The 17,934-nt window shown below is 36.3% G+C and overlaps 6 protein-coding genes across 6 annotated transcripts; 2 read left to right on the top strand and 4 right to left on the bottom strand.

Annotated features, from left to right (window-relative positions):
- Nucleotides 1-1,479: 1,479 nt before the first annotated feature.
- LOC116343373 (nucleoporin NUP100/NSP100-like) lies at nt 1,480-4,079 on the top strand. The gene is made up of 4 exons (XM_031771395.1): nt 1,480-2,072; nt 2,157-2,293; nt 2,429-2,466; nt 2,529-4,079. The coding sequence occupies exons 1-4, from the start codon at nt 1,996-1,998 to the stop codon at nt 3,951-3,953; spliced, it is 1,677 nt and encodes a 558-aa protein (XP_031627255.1). The 5' UTR covers nt 1,480-1,995; the 3' UTR covers nt 3,954-4,079.
- Nucleotides 4,080-4,524: 445 nt separating this feature from the next.
- LOC116343317 (serine/threonine-protein kinase RIO3) lies at nt 4,525-6,805 on the top strand. The gene has a single exon (XM_031771309.1). The coding sequence runs from the start codon at nt 4,959-4,961 to the stop codon at nt 6,690-6,692; it is 1,734 nt and encodes a 577-aa protein (XP_031627169.1). The 5' UTR covers nt 4,525-4,958; the 3' UTR covers nt 6,693-6,805.
- On the bottom strand, nt 6,771-7,749 carry LOC116343318 (protein transport protein sft2). The gene is made up of 3 exons (XM_031771310.1): nt 7,438-7,749; nt 7,210-7,361; nt 6,771-7,149 (listed from the first exon to the last, which is right to left on the bottom strand). The coding sequence occupies exons 1-3, from the start codon at nt 7,630-7,632 to the stop codon at nt 6,879-6,881; spliced, it is 618 nt and encodes a 205-aa protein (XP_031627170.1). The 5' UTR covers nt 7,633-7,749; the 3' UTR covers nt 6,771-6,878.
- Nucleotides 7,750-7,829: 80 nt separating this feature from the next.
- On the bottom strand, nt 7,830-9,130 carry LOC116343463. Its single transcript, XM_031771512.1, has 3 exons — nt 8,674-9,130; nt 8,125-8,491; nt 7,830-8,035 (listed from the first exon to the last, which is right to left on the bottom strand). Exons 1-3 carry the CDS (start codon nt 9,128-9,130, stop codon nt 7,867-7,869), a joined length of 993 nt encoding a protein of 330 aa, XP_031627372.1. The 3' UTR covers nt 7,830-7,866.
- A 611-nt stretch (nt 9,131-9,741) lies between these two features.
- Nucleotides 9,742-10,476, bottom strand: LOC116343417 (aly/REF export factor 2-like). Its single transcript, XM_031771443.1, has one exon. It carries the CDS (start codon nt 10,445-10,447, stop codon nt 9,752-9,754), a length of 696 nt encoding a protein of 231 aa, XP_031627303.1. The 5' UTR covers nt 10,448-10,476; the 3' UTR covers nt 9,742-9,751.
- A 1,882-nt stretch (nt 10,477-12,358) lies between these two features.
- On the bottom strand, nt 12,359-17,916 carry LOC116343389 (protein brunelleschi). Its single transcript, XM_031771413.1, has 9 exons — nt 17,307-17,916; nt 17,089-17,231; nt 15,290-17,010; nt 14,971-15,211; nt 13,846-14,908; nt 13,592-13,776; nt 13,320-13,502; nt 13,045-13,252; nt 12,359-12,956 (listed from the first exon to the last, which is right to left on the bottom strand). The coding sequence occupies exons 1-9, from the start codon at nt 17,354-17,356 to the stop codon at nt 12,710-12,712; spliced, it is 4,041 nt and encodes a 1,346-aa protein (XP_031627273.1). The 5' UTR covers nt 17,357-17,916; the 3' UTR covers nt 12,359-12,709.
- Between the last annotated feature and the right edge of the window lie 18 nt (nt 17,917-17,934).

The raw sequence follows: 17,934 nt of genomic DNA, 5'->3' as shown, positions 1-17,934 counted from the left end.
AGAAATCATAACCAAAAAAAAATAAACAGAAAAATAAACTTTTCTAAACACTAAATAACACAATAATTTTTTTTCTTTCGCTTTGTTGTTGTTGCTGTTGCTGCTACAATATTTGCCGATTATTGTTGCTCTGCTTGATAATTTCAAGATATTCTCTTTCGTTACTGCTTCAAGCAACTTGTACAACTAAAAAAAAAGATAACTAAATTAAATAATTTCGCTGTCTTTCTTTCTAAACGGTGTGTGTGTCGGCAATTTAATTCTTGTTTGGTTCTTGATTTTCTTGTTCGCTTCTATTTCACTTGATTCCAAAGTTTAATACACCACAAAACTGACTTGTATGTTGTTTCTTCTTATTATTATATTTTTGCTTGTTCTTTTCTTCTTTTTTTTTGTGTTGCTTTACTCTTGCTTTGCTTACTTCTTCTCTATTTCAATAAAAACGTCGATTTTATGACGCGTTATCGCTTCGATGTTTGCTCATCGCGTTTCACTCTACAACTGGGAGACGGACTCAAACGAAGTAATTCCGAAGTCGAATACAATACACACATAGCAATGCTGATACAGTAGTACCATTGAATTGGGCAACAGGGTGCGTCACAACATAGCACCAATATGGCGTTCTTCACCTCTTACATTTTACAATCATTTTGCTCGCTAATTACATGGCAAAAGTTCATTGAAGAGATTTGTGGTTTTGTGTTCTTGTACCTTTTTCGATTTTTTTTTCAGGCCACTGAAGAAATGCAAACATTCGTGGAAGAAGACATCTAAAACATTGAAATAATTACAATCGAGTGAATGCTGAACAACACCCTGCGACTTGGTTACGTATGCATTGTTGATGCTAAACAACATGGCGTCCATGCATAATACATATACAAAAAGAAAATCTAGTACGCTTTCGATCGCATGTTTGTGTAAATGTTCGTCTTCGTCGTTGATGAAAATTAAACTATGGTCGAGCCATTGAAATGGCACAAACGAATTCATTTACGTGACATACTTCCAACGATTAACATCTCTAATTTCATTTCACATGAGAAGTGACTTCTATATTGCGCTCAGAAAGAGTGAAAAATTATATTATTGTTCATCTTGATCTTTGGATTACTATTTTTTTGCTTTCGTTCTGCTTTACAAATGGCGTTTATCAAGAGGACTTATAAAATAAACTTATGCAACAACTATTCGATCGGTTGTTATTGAACCTTATCGTTTTTTGGGGAATTTTATAAAAAGACCAAATTGTTAAGAGTTTTTTTTTTATTGTGTCAAGTAGTTTACGTGACAAAATGGCCGTCTGAAATGGTGTATCGATTTTTTTCACTCTTGCCTATCGCTACCATTGGATTACAATATATATATTTAAACACGTCGTATGTCGCCCGTGAATGACATTGAATTGGATTTTTTTTGTTCAATTATTTCGCCCAAATTAAAATGTGCATTGGATAATGGAATAAATTTTCATTCCATTTTTTTTTTTTCATTGGATTAAAATTATGTAAATTTTTTGTTGAAACGAAAAAACCACCGCCGAGATAAACGAGAGATAAAGAGAGAGAAAAAAGCTATTTTGTGTACTTTGTACGAGTTATGATAAAAGCAGCGATATGATATAACAATGCAATAATATTGTACTTTACTATTTCAGTGACGCATTTTGCAGAATATTCAGTATTTCGATAAGATTTTGCTTATCATTTAATGAAAAAAAAAATTCCTAGAAAATTTATTGTTCTGGTTTTTTTTCCTTATCAAGCAAGCTTATCGGTTTGGCCACCAGAGTGGGCTACTCAATAAATTGACACATTCCAACAATTTCGACCATTGCATTGAAGTTGGTTCGATGAAATTGTTTTTCACTTGAAATGTCAAACAAATAATATCGCGACCAAATTGACACCCAGAGAGAATCACAGCTAGTTCACATGCGATTTATTTGTTTTTGTGGGTTTTCGTTTGTATTTACCAAATCATAACTAAAAAATGGTGATTTGTTCATATTTTTTAAATAATACATGCCGTTTTGGCACTAAGTGTCACAACGAGCACGTGAATGTCAAGTGAGTAAAACACGAATAAATTAAATGACATCAGTCTATAATGTAATGATTTATCTCTTTTTAAACTGTTCTTTTCGTCTAAAGATTGACCCTAAAAACAGATGCAGAGGGTGCTCTCAAAGGTAATCAATGGCCACTTTCAAGCTATGGACCGTTTCGTGATAAACCATGCATACCAAATTTCATCGAAGATCAAACATTTGAAGAAATCAGGCATCTATGTAAGTGTGGCACGTTTACATAATTATTCAATTACGTAGCCATAATAACATTGAATTGGTGTCAAAAGTGCAGTGTCTCAATGTTAATTTGCGACGTTGAATTTGTGAATTAATGCATTTTTTCTTTCACAATAGGTTATGAAGCGAAAGCGACTGGCAATGTTCAAATGGTGGTAAGAAAATTAAAAGTTTTCCCAAATAAACATGATTCACAAAGCAAAACATTTTCTTCCAGACAAATCAATTTACACAAAATATTCTGGATGCCAAAAATAAAATGAATATGTTAACGAATCCGACGGAGGATGTTGTTGGAATGGTTACAAATCTATATAATAGCACTTGCACCACTACACCTGCAGCACAAAATCAAACTAATACAGCAAATCCCTTCGGGGTGGCTTCAAATACGATGAATTCGGGTGGTGGTATCTTTGGTAGTAGTGGTGGCAACGCTGCACCTACCAATAACTTATTCGGGTCATCCACCGCAACAAGCTCGAATCCATTTGCTAGAAATGCGGCCGGATTTGGCAGTGCCCAACCGCAAACTACAAATCTGTTCGGTGGTTCGTCAACGACTACAAATTCGATGAATCTCTTTGGAGGAAATAGTGCGACTTCGATGGGTGGTGCGACGAGTGGCGGCTCTCTATTTGGTGGATCATCCTTCAATACTAACAATGCACAATCAACAACATTTGCTACTAACGCTGGTGCTAATCAGTCGACATCATTGTTTGGCAGTAGCGCAGCGCCTGCTCCATTTGGTCAGCAAAATCCCAACGCTTCACCATTTGGATTAGCTTCAACGAATCAACAGACATCGACTGGCGGACTATTCGGTGCTCAAGCAAATCCAGTTTTTGGTGGCGGTGCCAATTTCGGAAATCAAGTTAAACAACCTGGTTTATTTGGACAGGCATCGCTCGGTCAACCCCAAAATACTGGTAACATTTTTGGACAAAATGCAAACACAGCACCAGCTTTTGGAGCACCAGCACCACAACAAACAAACCTATTTGGTAACACAGCACAGAATCAAACGACATCACTTTTTGGTGGTAGTGGTGGCCAACAACAAACCATGCAATCTGATAATCCATTTGCTGCAGTTGCTCAATCAGCCACCACAAATATTTTCAGCCAATCTCAAATGCAACAACAACCACAACAAGCGTCACCGTTTCAAAGTACAAACAATACATTCGGTGGAAATTCTAGTGCTTTTGGTCAAAATGCAAATGTGGGTCAATCATTATTTAATGGTGGCATGAGTCAAGCAAATACAAACCAAATGAATGCACCGCCCACTGCTCAAGCATCCGCTCAATCTTTACAACAACAGCAGCAGAGCATTTTCGGCGCAAATTCATACGCTGCTCAACCACAGGCTCAACCATTCGGTGGAGGTGGAAACCAATTCTTCCAAAATGCACAAGAACAAAAACCATCAACGCAACCGTTGTTCGGGGCACAGACACAACCTCAAGGGCAGCAAAATCCTTTTGGCGCTCCAGCACCAGTCATTCAACAATCGAAAACTCTCTACACACCAATGGACTCATTAAGTCAAGAAGAAATTGAAGCTTTCAATAGTACTTCGTTTGATATAAAAAGAATTCCCACCAAACCACCACCAATGGAACTATGCATCTAACTCAAACTACACTGAAATTGATTTTAATTGTATTTGATATTTAGCTGTTTTAGTTGCTTTAATTTATGCTGTATAAAATTTAAAATTAGTTAAAAATATAATGGTCATTTAAAAACAGGCATGCAATTTGGACGATTTCATTTGAGACAACAAGAAAATAGTCGAACAGATGTTATTTATAAAGTTGAGCATTCGACAGGGCGAATGACAGTTGAACAGTCTAATTTGACATTTCTCGACAATCTGATAAGCTTGTTGGATTTGACACTTCACATTGACACACTCACACAAAAACGACATGCATGGTTTTGTGTGGAAAAATGGATTTTTTTGTTTGCATTTTAAAAAATGAATAAAAAAAGTATTTAAATCGATTTTTTCCTATGGAATTTATTTCGAACATTATTGTTTCCCAAAAAAAAATGAAAGAAAGAACGTTTTTTTACCAAAAATTGAATTATCCATGGACGTATTCGTTTCCACTTCTCATATTGTCAAATGTGTTCTCGGTGTTACAGACGTAGAAATCACGTTTGAACATGTCACAAAGAAAACAAAAAAAATACACGCAAATAGAGACTGGTGGTGTGCGACTAGAGAGAGAAAAAACTTGATTAATCATCATACAGTATCTATATAAATTTCATCATAAAACGAAACGACCCCGAATTTCATCATAGTACGTCGTTCTTTTGTAAATAAAATTTTCACATTGCTCAGCCAACAGCTATAAAGTGCATCTGAAATATATAATACTTTGAACATTCATCGATTTTAGTTAATATAGTTTGAAGTTCAATCGTGACAATTCACTAAAATTTCTTTTTTGTGAATTTCCACCAGAGAGCAAAAGGAATTAAACCTCAAGTGTTGTGATACTAGCGTTTTAAGTTAGTTGAAATCACATTTATTTATAAATCTAAAAAAAGAGTCTAATTCAATAACTTTAATAGGTTATCTAGTGTAATTTTGTTAAGCGTAATTTATTCAAGTAAACAAACAAAAATGGCATCCGCGTGGAAAAAAGTCGAACCAGTTGAAACTTGTAATTTACAAGAGATTATGTCAGAAGAATATGCACGCGGTTTGCAAGACAAAGAGAATAAAAAGTACGAGGATCATTTGAAAGATGTTGCTGCTCCGTTTATCGATGCACCACAAACGTTTGCATCACAATTGCAGAATGATTCAGTGGCTCCAACCAAGGCAGTGGTGGAAGGAACGAGTGATACAAAGTATTCATCGATTGGTCGTCAAAATCAGTTGATTGATATTCCGGAAGATGTGTTGAATTTCATTCGAAACGACAGTGAATTAAGTGAATCGGTTGATTTTTGTGATTCGGATCGAATTTTGGCCGAAATGATGCAGGCTGCATTCGATAAAGAGCATGATGACGAAGTGAATCGCATTGAAAAGCATACAAACAAAAATTCAAAAGTTTCGATATCGTTTACGAATTTCCGGCGACAACATCCAACCGATGCAGCATCCAATTCAGATGACGACGATGATGATGATGGCGAACAATCAAAGAATTGGGATCGCTTCGAGGCAAATGAAAAACTCATTCGTGGTTTGAATAAAAAAGGTTTGGGTCATGATCAAGACGGTGTTATTATATCGAAACATGATGCACAAGTGTGTGGCGTACGAAATGCTCAACGGTTGATGTCATTTCCAACGGAATTCACCACCGGCGATGCGGCTGGCTTTGACATGAAACTCTCCAATCAAGTGTTCAATCAACTGAAATCGTATTCGCAGAAGAGCAAGAAAACAAACAAAGCTCAAGATCGTCGTGAAAACAAAGTGACTGCCGAAATGGGTATCGATGAACCGACTCGATTGCGTTTGTACAAATTGATCAACAATCAAATTTTGGAACAAGTTAACGGTATCATTTCAACGGGCAAAGAAGCCGTCATTTTGCATGCCAACAGCGACCCGGGCTATACTGGAGATTTGATTTTGCCCAGCGAATGCGCTATTAAAATCTTCAAGACTACATTGAATGAGTTCAAACAACGTGACCGTTATATCAAGGACGATTATCGTTTCAAGGATCGATTTAGCAAACAAAACAATCGTACCGTGATTCAGATGTGGGCCGAAAAGGAAATGCATAATCTGATGCGAATGCAAAAAATCGGTATCAATTGCCCCGAAGTCATTGCATTGAAGAAGAATCTGTTGCTAATGTCATTCATTGGTTCGAACAATATTGCGGCACCAAAGCTTAAGAACGCAATTCTATCGGCCGCCGAACTGATTTTGGCATATGAAGAAGTTGTCGACATTATGGTACGTTTGTACAACGAAGCCAATTTGGTGCACGCTGATTTAAGTGAATACAACATTTTATGGCATGACGAAAAATGTTGGTTGATTGACGTTGCTCAAGCTGTTGAACCGGGACATCCAAGTGCATTGGAATTTTTAATGCGCGATTGTTATAATATTTCAACATTTTTCACACGCAAAGGAGTTACTGGTGTCAAGACAAAAGAAGAACTCTTTTCACATATAACTGGCCTTGATTCGACCGTGCACAATGCACAAATGCTTGAACGCATCCATACCAAGGGACCCACCGAACTATTGGCCACGGCACAAAACATCGATGAAATGCCCGAGCAAGTCAAACCAATTAGCTATCCGTTTGACTATGCCTGGAACAAAACACAAGAGCAAAAAGTGGCTGCAGCCACCACTGATACACCATTTGTTGCCAATTAAATAACATGATTCTTATGTCAAACTGCCAATAAGCGTTCAAAAATCAAAAGAAAAACAAAAGAAATGAAAGAAAAAATCAAGATTAAAATAAAATTGTTTTTTATTTCTATAAATATGTGCTTACTTTGCTATTGATTATATAATTTTATGAATTGCTTTCAGTCTGAATTGAATATTAGCATAGATTTATACAGGTAATGAGCTTGATACGGATCGCCGAAACATTGATGTGAAGAAACGTAGGCCACTCGACCCACCGGGCACTTCGGCCAATATCATGAAAAATAATGAAATCACTTGAATCACAGCGGTTAGTACGGTAAGAATGGTGCTTTGCATGAACATTGCAAAATATAATGTGAAAATTAAACTGCCAGCATATGTTCCAGATAGGGCCAATCTTGACTTTGAGAATGCTTGTCTGAAGAACACCATGAAACCACTCAGAAAACAGAAGCTAAAATTGAAAACATTCAAGTATTTTCTCTCTTTTTTTGCATATTTGTGTGATATTTACCTGATAATGAAAAACAAACTGCCCAACGAGAACAGTAGGGCAAATTTTCTGGCTTTGAGTATTAAAACTGGAATATACAGTGTTGAAACAGACATACAAAATATTCCCAATCCTAAGCAGATGAAAAATCCAATGATACGCTGTAGTCTCGACTGAAATGTAATTTTAGAAAATTAATTTTTTATTGAAACAATATTCAATTCATATTTTAATCGATTATGCTCTCACCATTTTTGGACAGCAGCTGTCTTTGGTGTCCTGTAACCATCCATTTGCTTCTGGCGGCTGGCTTTGACCGAACAAATTTTTTATCTCCGGAACTTTGAGTGTTGGCATTTTTAGGTCGATTTTAAAGTTTTTCTTCTGATCGCTTTGCAGCAATAGATACTCGTCCAAATCATCTTTCAGATTTATCGTCGTCATCTTTTACTCTATTTATACTCGCTGAATTTGTTTAATTAAACTAAATTTTGGATTTTTTGTTTGTTTAGACGATGAAGAGACGTAATGTCAAAACGATTTGTAATTTTGCTGATGTCAAATAACACATATGATCAAATTGGCATACAATGAAAGAAAAACACGCATACAGTGCTGTCATCTAGAGGTCTTTTTTTATTCAAATTTTGTTGTAAAAACATCGTTTGAAAGTTATCGTTAATTATTTGATCTTTTCAATGAACAACGTCGATTGAATTTTCGGCGATTTATTCGACGCGGTTTGGTCGGTTTCAATTCACAGATGAATGGTGCCCGTTTTCGACAATCAAACATTTTCCATGACCGAGAAGCTGTGATTGCAACACATCCCGGACGCGACTCTTCACTAAAAATGCATGAAGCGATTTTTTTTACGATGATGAACTAATAAGTATTAAACAATGGAAAGTTGTAATTTATATGTTTAATTCTTACCTTGGATACTTTGGAGCCCATGCCCTATAAAGAAAGCACTTCAATGGAATGTCAAGTGAGTCAACGAAATTTCCCTTGCGTCGAAGCTCTTTCAAGCCAATAAAAGCGTGTTTTATTGGAATTTCCAATGGAACATTAACACTTTCATTAAATGTACTTTGCAGAATTCCAACTGTCGCTTTGTTTATATCGAATATCTGTTGCTGTATCATGAATGATATGAAATTGGTTCGAATGTCACTTACAATTCGTGCCAAATAGCCTCGATGACCTTCACATGTACTGGTCGCCTCAGTGTAATTCATTCGCTCGTCATAATAATACATAAACAATCCAACCGATGGGAAACAAGTCGAGTTTTCCGGTGCTGCAAAAATTAATTTCGAAAAATTATTCATCTCTGTGGTTAAAAACTTGATGACACTTTCATTTTCTCATTGAAAATATTTCAAAAAAAATTGTAATTTGTTTACCAATCTGCGATTCCAAATGAATTGATTTTTTTGCGCTCATTATTTTCAATATTATACATAAAAGATGTTCAATTACCGTAACCATATAGCGTATAATAATCAAATCGTGTATCATTAATCAGTGATGACATGTTTCCAACCTCTGGGCAACTTAATACTTCGCAATCGAAATATGGGTCTGTATTTTCTTCCAATGCATGCAAATCTTTTTCAATTTTTGTCTTATTCTCTTCTTTCGCCCGCTTTACATCGAATAAATTCAGTAAATCGCCAACTTGGTCGCCCTTCTTCCGTGGTCGTTTACCGTGTCCAAAATTGAATGCCAACGCTTGATTATGTTCAGCGAATTGTATACACTTATTGAGATTGGCCACATTTTTGGCAGCAATTCGAGTCTTATTCGAACGTTGACAGTGGCGTACGGGATGAAATTTTGTATGGTTTCGCTTCAGCAAATCTGAACAAAATAACTGCGATGAAATGATTGTTAAGCAACCGAAAAACACCAAAATTCTTATAAATTTCGAATGCATTTTAATGCAAGCACAGCCAAATATAGATTGAATGGAAGTAAGACTACAATGCATGCGCACAGTAAATAAAAATACAATTGGATACAAAAAGTTTTTTTTCTCGCTTGACTGACATTTCCGTGATATTTTCAAATCCAAAATATAAATGCCATTTTCCATAATTTAATAAAAGAGAATTTGATTACTATGCAAATTTTGACGATTAACTATTTATACCATTTATCATTTGACTAAGTGGGGAACAAAGCTGTCAACGATTTCCTTTTTAAATATGTTGCCAATTTGAGTAAATCGGATTGCCACCTAGGGATATTTATGAACAAACAGACCGAGGCGGGATTATATTCATGTTAAATTACAAAGAATTTTGATTTATTGTTCAGAATTTTCCCGAAATGTGTTCATCATAAAAAGATGGAACAATCTGTGTATGTAACAAAGGATATATATGATTTTCCTGTAAAGTAGATTTGCAGAAATATTTAAAATACTCATTCATTTTTTAAACATTTATTGTTTTAATTATCCTTTTATTATGAGAGATACATTCAAAGAAAAATCAATTTTACAACAAAAAAACGTTTACAATTATGATAAGAGGTGATGGTGTTCATTGATGTTTTACTGCTTCATCTCGCTGATATAAGCATCTAGTTCGGCATCTAGGTCTTCGGCTGAGACTGGTTTTGGTTTGGCACGATTTCCACCAACTTTACCGCCTTTTCGAGCTTCTGGTTTATGTTGATGGCGACCTTGGTGAATTCTTTTGGGAACGAATGCCGGTCGTTGATTACGCATAACAACTTGCGGTGCCTCCGATGTTGCTAGCCGAATATGCATCGGTTGGCCATCAAGTGGGACGCCGTTGTATTGCTTCAAAGCCTTAATGGCATCAGTTCGTCGTTCGAATAAAATGTCAGCCGTTCCTAGAGAACTACCATGACGATCATATTGAACTGATGCGCTTATCAACGGTCCGAAGTCGACAAACAATTCGTGAAGTTCCGATTCGGTGACATTGAAGTCCAAATTCGAAACCAATAACTTGGCCGGACCACTATTGATAAAACCATCCCCTGCGCCACGTGTTAAGGTTTGTTTGCCGCCTTTGAACATGCCCTGCTTCCATGCACCGTTTGGACCATTTTTGACTTTGCCAATTTGACGATTGGCAGTTCCATGAAATTTCGGCTTATAATCGACTTTGCGGCGATATCCACCAGCACCGTTCACTTGTTTTTTGGCACCACCGCGGCGAAATCCGATTTTTTCAGTTTTAATGATGTCGTCCAAACTCATTTCAATTTTATTAGCCATTTTTACTTCGTTTCTTTTTGAATGTTGTTTTCAAATAAAAGAAATTTTCCAAAATTATGTAGAAAGTGACGAACGAATATGATATTTTTTTTCAACAATTGTTATTACACTTTTTTTTCGATAATATTGTATAATATATCTCTTGAATATTGAACGGTTGCAACTGAACTATGGATTTCTGATAATCGTAACCAAAATTTAAACTGTTAACCACTTGGAGTTATTGAAGATGTTTCCTTGTCGAGAATTTGGTAAAGAATGAGTTGACAATGCTTGATCTGAGCATTTAAATACCCGTGCTGAACCAAATGATCCTAAGTAGTTAGTAATTAGCTAATTACTAATTTTTCTTAAAATGGTGAGTTGCAAATGAGTAATTTGGGAATTTAGTAGAACAGGTAAAAAACATGTAAAAAGATACCTGAAATTCAATGATCTTTTATGACTCCATGATAAACATCATTGGTTCGTTATATCCTCGCTTCTACCATTGTAGAATTCAAATCAAAGATGACATTTTGAGGGAAAATCTATAGTGAAATTATGGCTTGTGGTGAAAAGCCCTAATGAGACATCGTTAAGCAAGGGTACCACTACTGCTACACTGAACGAAGTTTAAAAGGATGCCAAGTGATGAGATAAACAAAATAATTAAGAAAAATATAATCGCGTCGGTGTTTGAACATGTTCATTTTGGATGGTTATTGATTGTTTGCATTCGGGTTAAGATCAAGAATAGACTATCCTAAAATAGTGAAAATATTGAACATTTTTAGGAGCTCAATGGTTGTTCATAAGAGGGACCCGAAATATGTTGTCTTACGATTCGTCAGTTACGAATGAGCGCACAGACATTTTTAAAATATATTATGAAAATTGCGGTGTATGCTTAAAAATGCGGACGTGGAACTTATAATCAATCAAAGTAAAGTTTTTATGAAAAGAATCTTTCTCAATGATTATCTTTTGGTTTTGTTTTATTTCGCTGTGTTTATGTTGCAGATGTCTTCTTTTCCGTCAAAAACATTACAAGGGTAATTAAATTGCAAAAAAAAACTTATTGAAATAAAGTTAAGCTTAGAGAAATAATTGAGAAACTCAGACCTTCATATTGACGGATGTTATGGTTCACGAAGTGAAAATGGTATCTTTTACTCTGTTTTCTGTTAACACGTGGTGCAATTCGCATACGTGGAGAAATTGAAATCAATAATTTTGTTATAAGCATAAACTTAGAGATTCTAAGCGCAAAACAAGAAGCATTTCGATTCAGTTCTATTGTGAGTGTCGTCCAATTCAAAACAAAAATGTTTGTTTTGTGAGTGTCGTCCAATTCAAAACTGATTGAAAAATATAAAGGAGTAAAATCGGATTATTTGAATCGAAGTCCAAGGAGAAAAGTCAAGTTTATACGATCTACTGCTTAGTTTCTAGCTGCAATGGTTGGAATTCGAATTTTCCATCGTAAATATGAAATCTACTGGTATAAGTTTTCAGCACTGGTATGTATCGTCGACATGGTTGTATCAATTTTGATCAATCCAGTGGGTCCATAATATATAGAAATAGCACTAAATAGTGTGCCTATCGACATGTGTATGCATCACCATGCTTTCCATCCATACTCACTTCGATCGTGTGATACGGTGCCGTGCGGAAATATCTTCCATATATTGTGTGTCGATAGGTACACTATTTAGTGATATTTCTATATATTATGGACACACTGAAATAATCTCATGATTTCAAAGAACTATCGAGAAATGTTATTTAATGCAAATACCAAATTCGTAAATTAAATGGCATTACAATTCTACGTTAGATTCTAAATCGATTGAGAGGAGCTGTCGACAACTTCCCCTCGTAATAATCTCGCCACAGGTGTACGAAAAAGTAAAAAATCGTAAAAAGTCAAATAACATATGTAGAGAATTTATTTTGTTTCCTTTCGGAATGCTGTGCTCCATTGAATTATTGCTAATAATAATAATAATTTTATTATAATTCATAAATAAAAACGAACTGATATTAATAATAATATAATGATGTGACACATATATAATTATGTACATTATTATTGAATATGAAACATTTATTTTGAGAGAGATGCTCTTCCTCAGTACATCAATCTCATTTTATTTTGTGTTTTTAGAACATATTAAATTTGTCTAGATCTCTTTCTATGTATTCGATTTTGTTCAATTCGATCTCTCTTCTTGAGTTTTGTGGATTGTGTGCATATCAAAAAGTGCATATTGCATTTTAAGTGTGTTCGATCACGGTGATTTCAGGCGCTGGAATGTATCGCCACACCTGTGAGTCAATTTGTTCACCATCCATATTTAAGGCATACGTTTGGGCTAGTGCATTCATTGAATGATGTTCGTCAGTTGTCATCGAACCCACATGACTGCATTCAATGTTTGTTTTAAAACGGCCAGCCGTAAAGAAAATTGCCGAACATTCATGCGACACTTTCTCATTGACTTTTAACGATTTGATATGAATACTGGAATGAATATTTTGAATTCGTTAGAAAATAGCAAAAAATTTACCAAAATAAAGACATAAGTAGACAGAAAGTCAACGGCACTTACTTATTCGGTCCAGATAATGCGACTCTAGTTTCCAGTTGATATTTTGACGTGCCATTCTGGTAATCTTGGTAGAATTGTATGGATAACGTCAAATCCGTTAGCTCGGTCAGCGATTGATTCTCTATATCGATATGAAGCGGAATGCTTTGGCCGGTTGCACATGAGATTTCTGATATTGCTGGCATTTCCTTACCATTTATTGTAACATCTGCAAATTATAAAGATCGATTTAGTGAATGAGTCGCGTGTCGAATATTAGAACATTGTGTACTTACTCCATTTAAGCGGGGCAACAGTGATGATGCTTAACATGGCCGATGATAATGTGATACCACGCAGCGATGCTGTGCCCATAATTTCCGTTCCAAGAAGTGACCAGTTCAATTGCACTGAATCAGATATGTGTTTCGAACAGAATTGTTGCATAAGGTCCGCATCGCTTTTATACACATGAAAATCTACAGACACAAAGTTTTTAAATTAATTTTGTTCCACATGTCGAGAAGAATGAAAAAAATGGTCAATGTATAATGAGAAAAGTACGCACTTGTTTGATCGTTATCATTTTCTAGATGTTGATCGCGCCTAAATAGTGGACATCGTTCAACGGGGACAGGTACACGACAACTCTCTCGTGCTTCAATAACGATATTTTTATTCGTCGTATAGTTAAGCATCATTTCTTGAGCCGTCAAATTATTCACATCCAAAACTAAATAGAATTGTGACGATCTGTGCGGAAAATGTGATAAAACTTAATTGGACGAAACCACGAAAAAGAAGAAAAAATAAAACATTTACGTTTCAGCCGGCAATACGTCCCAGTTGGTAATTTGAACACTAGACAAAAATTCCAAATTAAACAGTACGGCACAGTTACGGCAATGACCCTTTTCGAATCCTTCGCCGCCCGAATAGCGAAATCGAAATTGTGCCTCTAGTTGGCGTGCATTCGATCCAGAAGCACCTTGACTGTATGTGACTAGCGATGAATGTCCCGAATGTGTTTTCGATCTGAAGCTTGAATTAAGTTCGTTTCTTTTTGGCAAATTAATGGGTGATCCCATGCGACTTGGCAAACTCGTATGGCCCGATATCGAAAGTGCACTCATGCCACCGGTCAAACTGTTATATTGGGCATCGGTTGTTATTTGCCCACCGTTGTGTTGTGATGATGACATGAGCGACGGTGCATTTACTGTACTGCCTATATTTATTGGTCCCAAAAAATCAGCATAACCAACGATTTTCAATTTAAATTTCAGCGATTGATTTGGCTTAAGCGGCAATTGTGATTGAATCTCTTTTGATGACCATGAAAATACTAAATCTTGTGTTTTTGCATCCAAAGATGAATGCATTGTTTCTTCAAGATGCTCTATTGCTATGTTGCTACAATTTAGTAATGTTAATGTGCATTCAGTCGTTTCGCCGCAGTACAATGAAATATTGGTCGATGTGATAATGTTGTCGGTTTGTGTGATACATGCCAATGTGTCCATTGGCAGACACGATGTCTTTATTTCAAGCCGAGGAAGAGCCGGAATTATTTCTACGTGGAATGATGGTGGAAATTGCGATAAACGATCACGATCTCGATTCATATGCTTTAACCGGCAATTCGATTTGACACCCAACGTATGCGTACTGTAACCGAGTATTTCGAGTGAACCATGCTCAATGGGTGTACCTCGTAATGTGATTGTTGATGCTGAAAGTGCTGACAGTGTGGTTGTTTCAGGAAGCGATTCGAATACTATGCCATTTGTCAAGAGACGCATATCGAACACTTGCAATTCAAATGGAAGCGGATTTTTCAATGTGACCGAAACATCACACATTTCATTTTGAACCCATTGGAATGCTGCAATAAATGAATTTTAATTTATTATTTTCAATAAAATGAAAAGTCAATTCGTCACTTACATATTTTGCCGTCATTTTTCTTTGATCGACGGTCAATCGAATTGAAATGTATGGGCGTAAATAGAAATGGTCCTGTGTCAACTTTGGCTGTACTAATTTTATGCGGACGCAAATATGCTGGTAGATTTTTTACTCGCAACTGCTGGCAAAATGGCAAATCGGTGAGATTTGCAGGCGGAATGACGGTACCATCTTCTAACACAAGCGGAACGGGAGCTCCTTCACACTGTGCACTCAGGCTCTAAAATTGTGTACAGAAATGCGTTATAACAAGTTATATTGAAGAGCTTGATGAGAAAAATGTGGGCTTTGCACTCACCTGAAGTTGTGATGAGTATTCCTTTTGTTCATTTGACGATAAATGCGGCCACATTGTTTGTAATAAAAAGGTCATGTGTCGTGTTGCAAGTGCTGAATGTCCGATTCTTCGTGCGGCGGCAACAAGTTGTTGCAATAAATCGATTTGTAAACACTTCCATCCAGCGTTATTTTCAATCACCTCCAGTGGATCTAGCGACAATTTATGACCCGGAAAGCTTTCCAACATAAGCCGATAGCTTCGATTCCAGTCGGGATTTGTGTTGCTCTGCGCAACATGTCTCCATGATGCCAGCCGTTGGCAAAATGCTGCTTTTCGCATGAATCCAATACGTTGATAGAGTTCGGTCAACACTTCAAATCGTTGTACACGCTCTTGTTCGGTCAAATTCAAATTAATGTACAATACATTTTGTAAGAATACGGCCACATCCAAATATCGATTTTGTTCAATGCAAATTCGGGCCGCTTTTAATGCTGCTTCAGTCTCAATAATACCAGCATGTCGATATTTGCTGTAGTTAATGATCGCTTCACGATATCTGGCCACAAAATCACTTGGCTGCAAAATATTCGATGGATTATTATTATTGCTTTGCAATTTATCAATGGAAACGGTGTGATTGGTTGACAATGGTGAACTGCCCGTCGATGAACCGGAAACCGTCGACGTAACCGATGATGCCGATGACGTTGACGATGACGATGTGAGCGTTGCCAAATTGTTAACTTTTAGTGAAGCGTCTGTTTCCAAGGTGATGGCCAAATTTGATTTTTTATTGAGTATTTGTTCGGATAAATTCTCTTGACTTTGACTCGTCGAACGTGCTATGCTCAATTTTTGCGCTGAATTCTCTTGCAGACTAGCATTCCGTTGAAATGACATTGTATATCGTACGTGTGGATACAGTAAAATAGCGGATGCAGCACATAAACCTTCATTGGCCGCACCTAGCCACAATGAATCGCTTATGGCGCGCAATGTTTCACAAGCCGCATGAAATAGATTTAAACTTTCGGCCACAAGGCCGGCTTGTAATGTTAAATCTGCCAAATTTTTTGTTACACGGCCAACACAACGCTTTCGCATATTTCGTGTGTCCATGTCCAAGCCGATGAAGTCTTTTTTCTCGAATGGCGCCAATAACAATGGCACTTTATCCAGTTTCTCATGCGATCGATCCAAACGCTTTTTCTCCAATATCCAAAACAACGAATTTATGAAATCGGTTATGAATGATTCCAGATCAACGCATTGACCATTTTCAGCGTAAAAGGTGACATTGCTTTTGAAATTTGTTGGTGTTGTATATGAATTTTTCAGTATTTTACTATCGTATGAATCATCATTTATTGATTGTTGAGTATTCTCATTGTCTTTTGAGTTAAATTTTGTATCACTAACACTTTCCGGCAAATCATCCAAGCCGGTACTCAATAACACTGGATCTTCATTGTCTTCGGTGGGGTTTGCATCATTTTTGGCATTTTGCGCGGATGCAAATAGTACACAACGCGAATCGAACAATGTATTGGTGTATTTTACTTTGAGTGATTCATGAACGCGACACATTTCATTCAATTCTGTTTGTGAATCAAACTTTCCCACCGTTATCAAACCGAGCAGCCGTCGATGCGTTTGAAAATCACCCCATTCATTATTCTCCACGGGATAGTCACGAACATATCGAACCCAAATATCTCGCGTACTACCCGACGAATCTATCCGAAAAAGTGAAGAACATTTTTGTTGAAGAAGAAAAAAAAAACAAAGTCCAAAGTACAAGAATAAGTGAATACCTTTTATTTTGACATTATTCACTAGTTGGATTCGTTCAAATATTTTTTGCAGTGAACGTGGCTTTGACGGTCCAATGCCGCGAATTAAAATCAACAGACATGAGTGATGGTGAGCTTGTTGTTCATAGTCTGGATGTGACATACTTCATTTTCATGAAACGAAATGGAATTAGTTTATTTAACAGTGACATGAATTGGTTTACAATTATAGTTCATACCTTGGCTCACCCGAACCATGCGACAACATATAACTAACCGATGATCTCATTTAAAACTTCGAAAAATTGCACTCCAAATATTTTCGAGTGCATTCAGTTTACTGTGGCGTTGGAGCTCTTTTGTTGTTCTTTCTATCGATTTTAATTGAATATCGAATGAACAGAGAAATTACACACACTGGGCGTGTTTGTGTGCGTGTTTATGTATGTTTGTAAGAAATAAACAACAAAGAAAAAACAAAACAGAACTCAAACAAGGTCGTAACAAAAAGAAAATAATAAATTATATGGGTTCTGTCATCGTGAGCATTGCACACGGATAGAATGAATTTTTCGATTACGTGTCTGCCCCCTTTTTTTGCGCACAGATTTGCATGAATTCATATCATTCACAGACAATACTATGAATATACAATCTCTCAAAGATTTTACATAATTTCTTCACTGAATTTAATTGCCGGCCAATACAAGTGCACACTCCTTTTTCATGCTGGCCCAACGTTGAAAAAAATACGATTCGTTTTGTCAAATTTCGTCTTCAAAACAAAAGAATCAGAGAAAATATCAACAAAAGAAATAAATCCGATTTTATATTCGACACCTTGAACTCTAAAACATGTCAAATTTA

Source organism: Contarinia nasturtii, unplaced genomic scaffold (assembly GCF_009176525.2).
Source record: "Contarinia nasturtii isolate CC-2019 unplaced genomic scaffold, AAFC_CNas_1.1 Cnas_scaffold_993, whole genome shotgun sequence".
Taxonomy (NCBI): domain Eukaryota; kingdom Metazoa; phylum Arthropoda; class Insecta; order Diptera; family Cecidomyiidae; genus Contarinia; species Contarinia nasturtii.
Note: the sequence above shows the minus strand (reverse complement) of the source record. Positions and strands in the feature narration are given on the sequence as shown.

Bases quoted from the DNA above. Each gene is read 5' to 3' on its own strand.
- LOC116343373 (XM_031771395.1), top strand. From the start codon at position 1,996: ATGGTGATTTGTTCATATTTTTTAAATAATACATGCCGTTTTGGCACT. The intron at 2,294-2,428 runs GTAAGTGTGGCA...CTTTCACAATAG, and splicing joins TGAAGAAATCAGGCATCTAT to GTTATGAAGCGAAAGCGACT. The intron at 2,467-2,528 runs GTAAGAAAATTA...ATTTTCTTCCAG, and splicing joins CTGGCAATGTTCAAATGGTG to ACAAATCAATTTACACAAAA.
- LOC116343317 (XM_031771309.1), top strand. From the start codon at position 4,959: ATGGCATCCGCGTGGAAAAAAGTCGAACCAGTTGAAACTTGTAATTTA.
- LOC116343318 (XM_031771310.1), bottom strand. From the start codon at position 7,632: ATGACGACGATAAATCTGAAAGATGATTTGGACGAGTATCTATTGCTG. The intron at 7,362-7,437 runs GTGAGAGCATAA...ATTACATTTCAG, and splicing joins ACAGCTGCTGTCCAAAAATG to TCGAGACTACAGCGTATCAT. The intron at 7,150-7,209 runs GTAAATATCACA...TTTCAATTTTAG, and splicing joins AGTTTGTTTTTCATTATCAG to CTTCTGTTTTCTGAGTGGTT.
- LOC116343463 (XM_031771512.1), bottom strand. From the start codon at position 9,130: ATGCATTCGAAATTTATAAGAATTTTGGTGTTTTTCGGTTGCTTAACA. The intron at 8,492-8,673 runs GTAATTGAACAT...TAATTTTTGCAG, and splicing joins TTATACGCTATATGGTTACG to CACCGGAAAACTCGACTTGT. The intron at 8,036-8,124 runs GTAAGAATTAAA...ATGCATTTTTAG, and splicing joins TGGGCTCCAAAGTATCCAAG to TGAAGAGTCGCGTCCGGGAT.
- LOC116343417 (XM_031771443.1), bottom strand. From the start codon at position 10,447: ATGGCTAATAAAATTGAAATGAGTTTGGACGACATCATTAAAACTGAA.
- LOC116343389 (XM_031771413.1), bottom strand. From the start codon at position 17,356: ATGAGATCATCGGTTAGTTATATGTTGTCGCATGGTTCGGGTGAGCCA. The intron at 15,212-15,289 runs GTGAGTGCAAAG...ACACAATTTTAG, and splicing joins AATACTCATCACAACTTCAG to AGCCTGAGTGCACAGTGTGA. The intron at 14,909-14,970 runs GTAAGTGACGAA...CATTTATTGCAG, and splicing joins GAAAAATGACGGCAAAATAT to CATTCCAATGGGTTCAAAAT.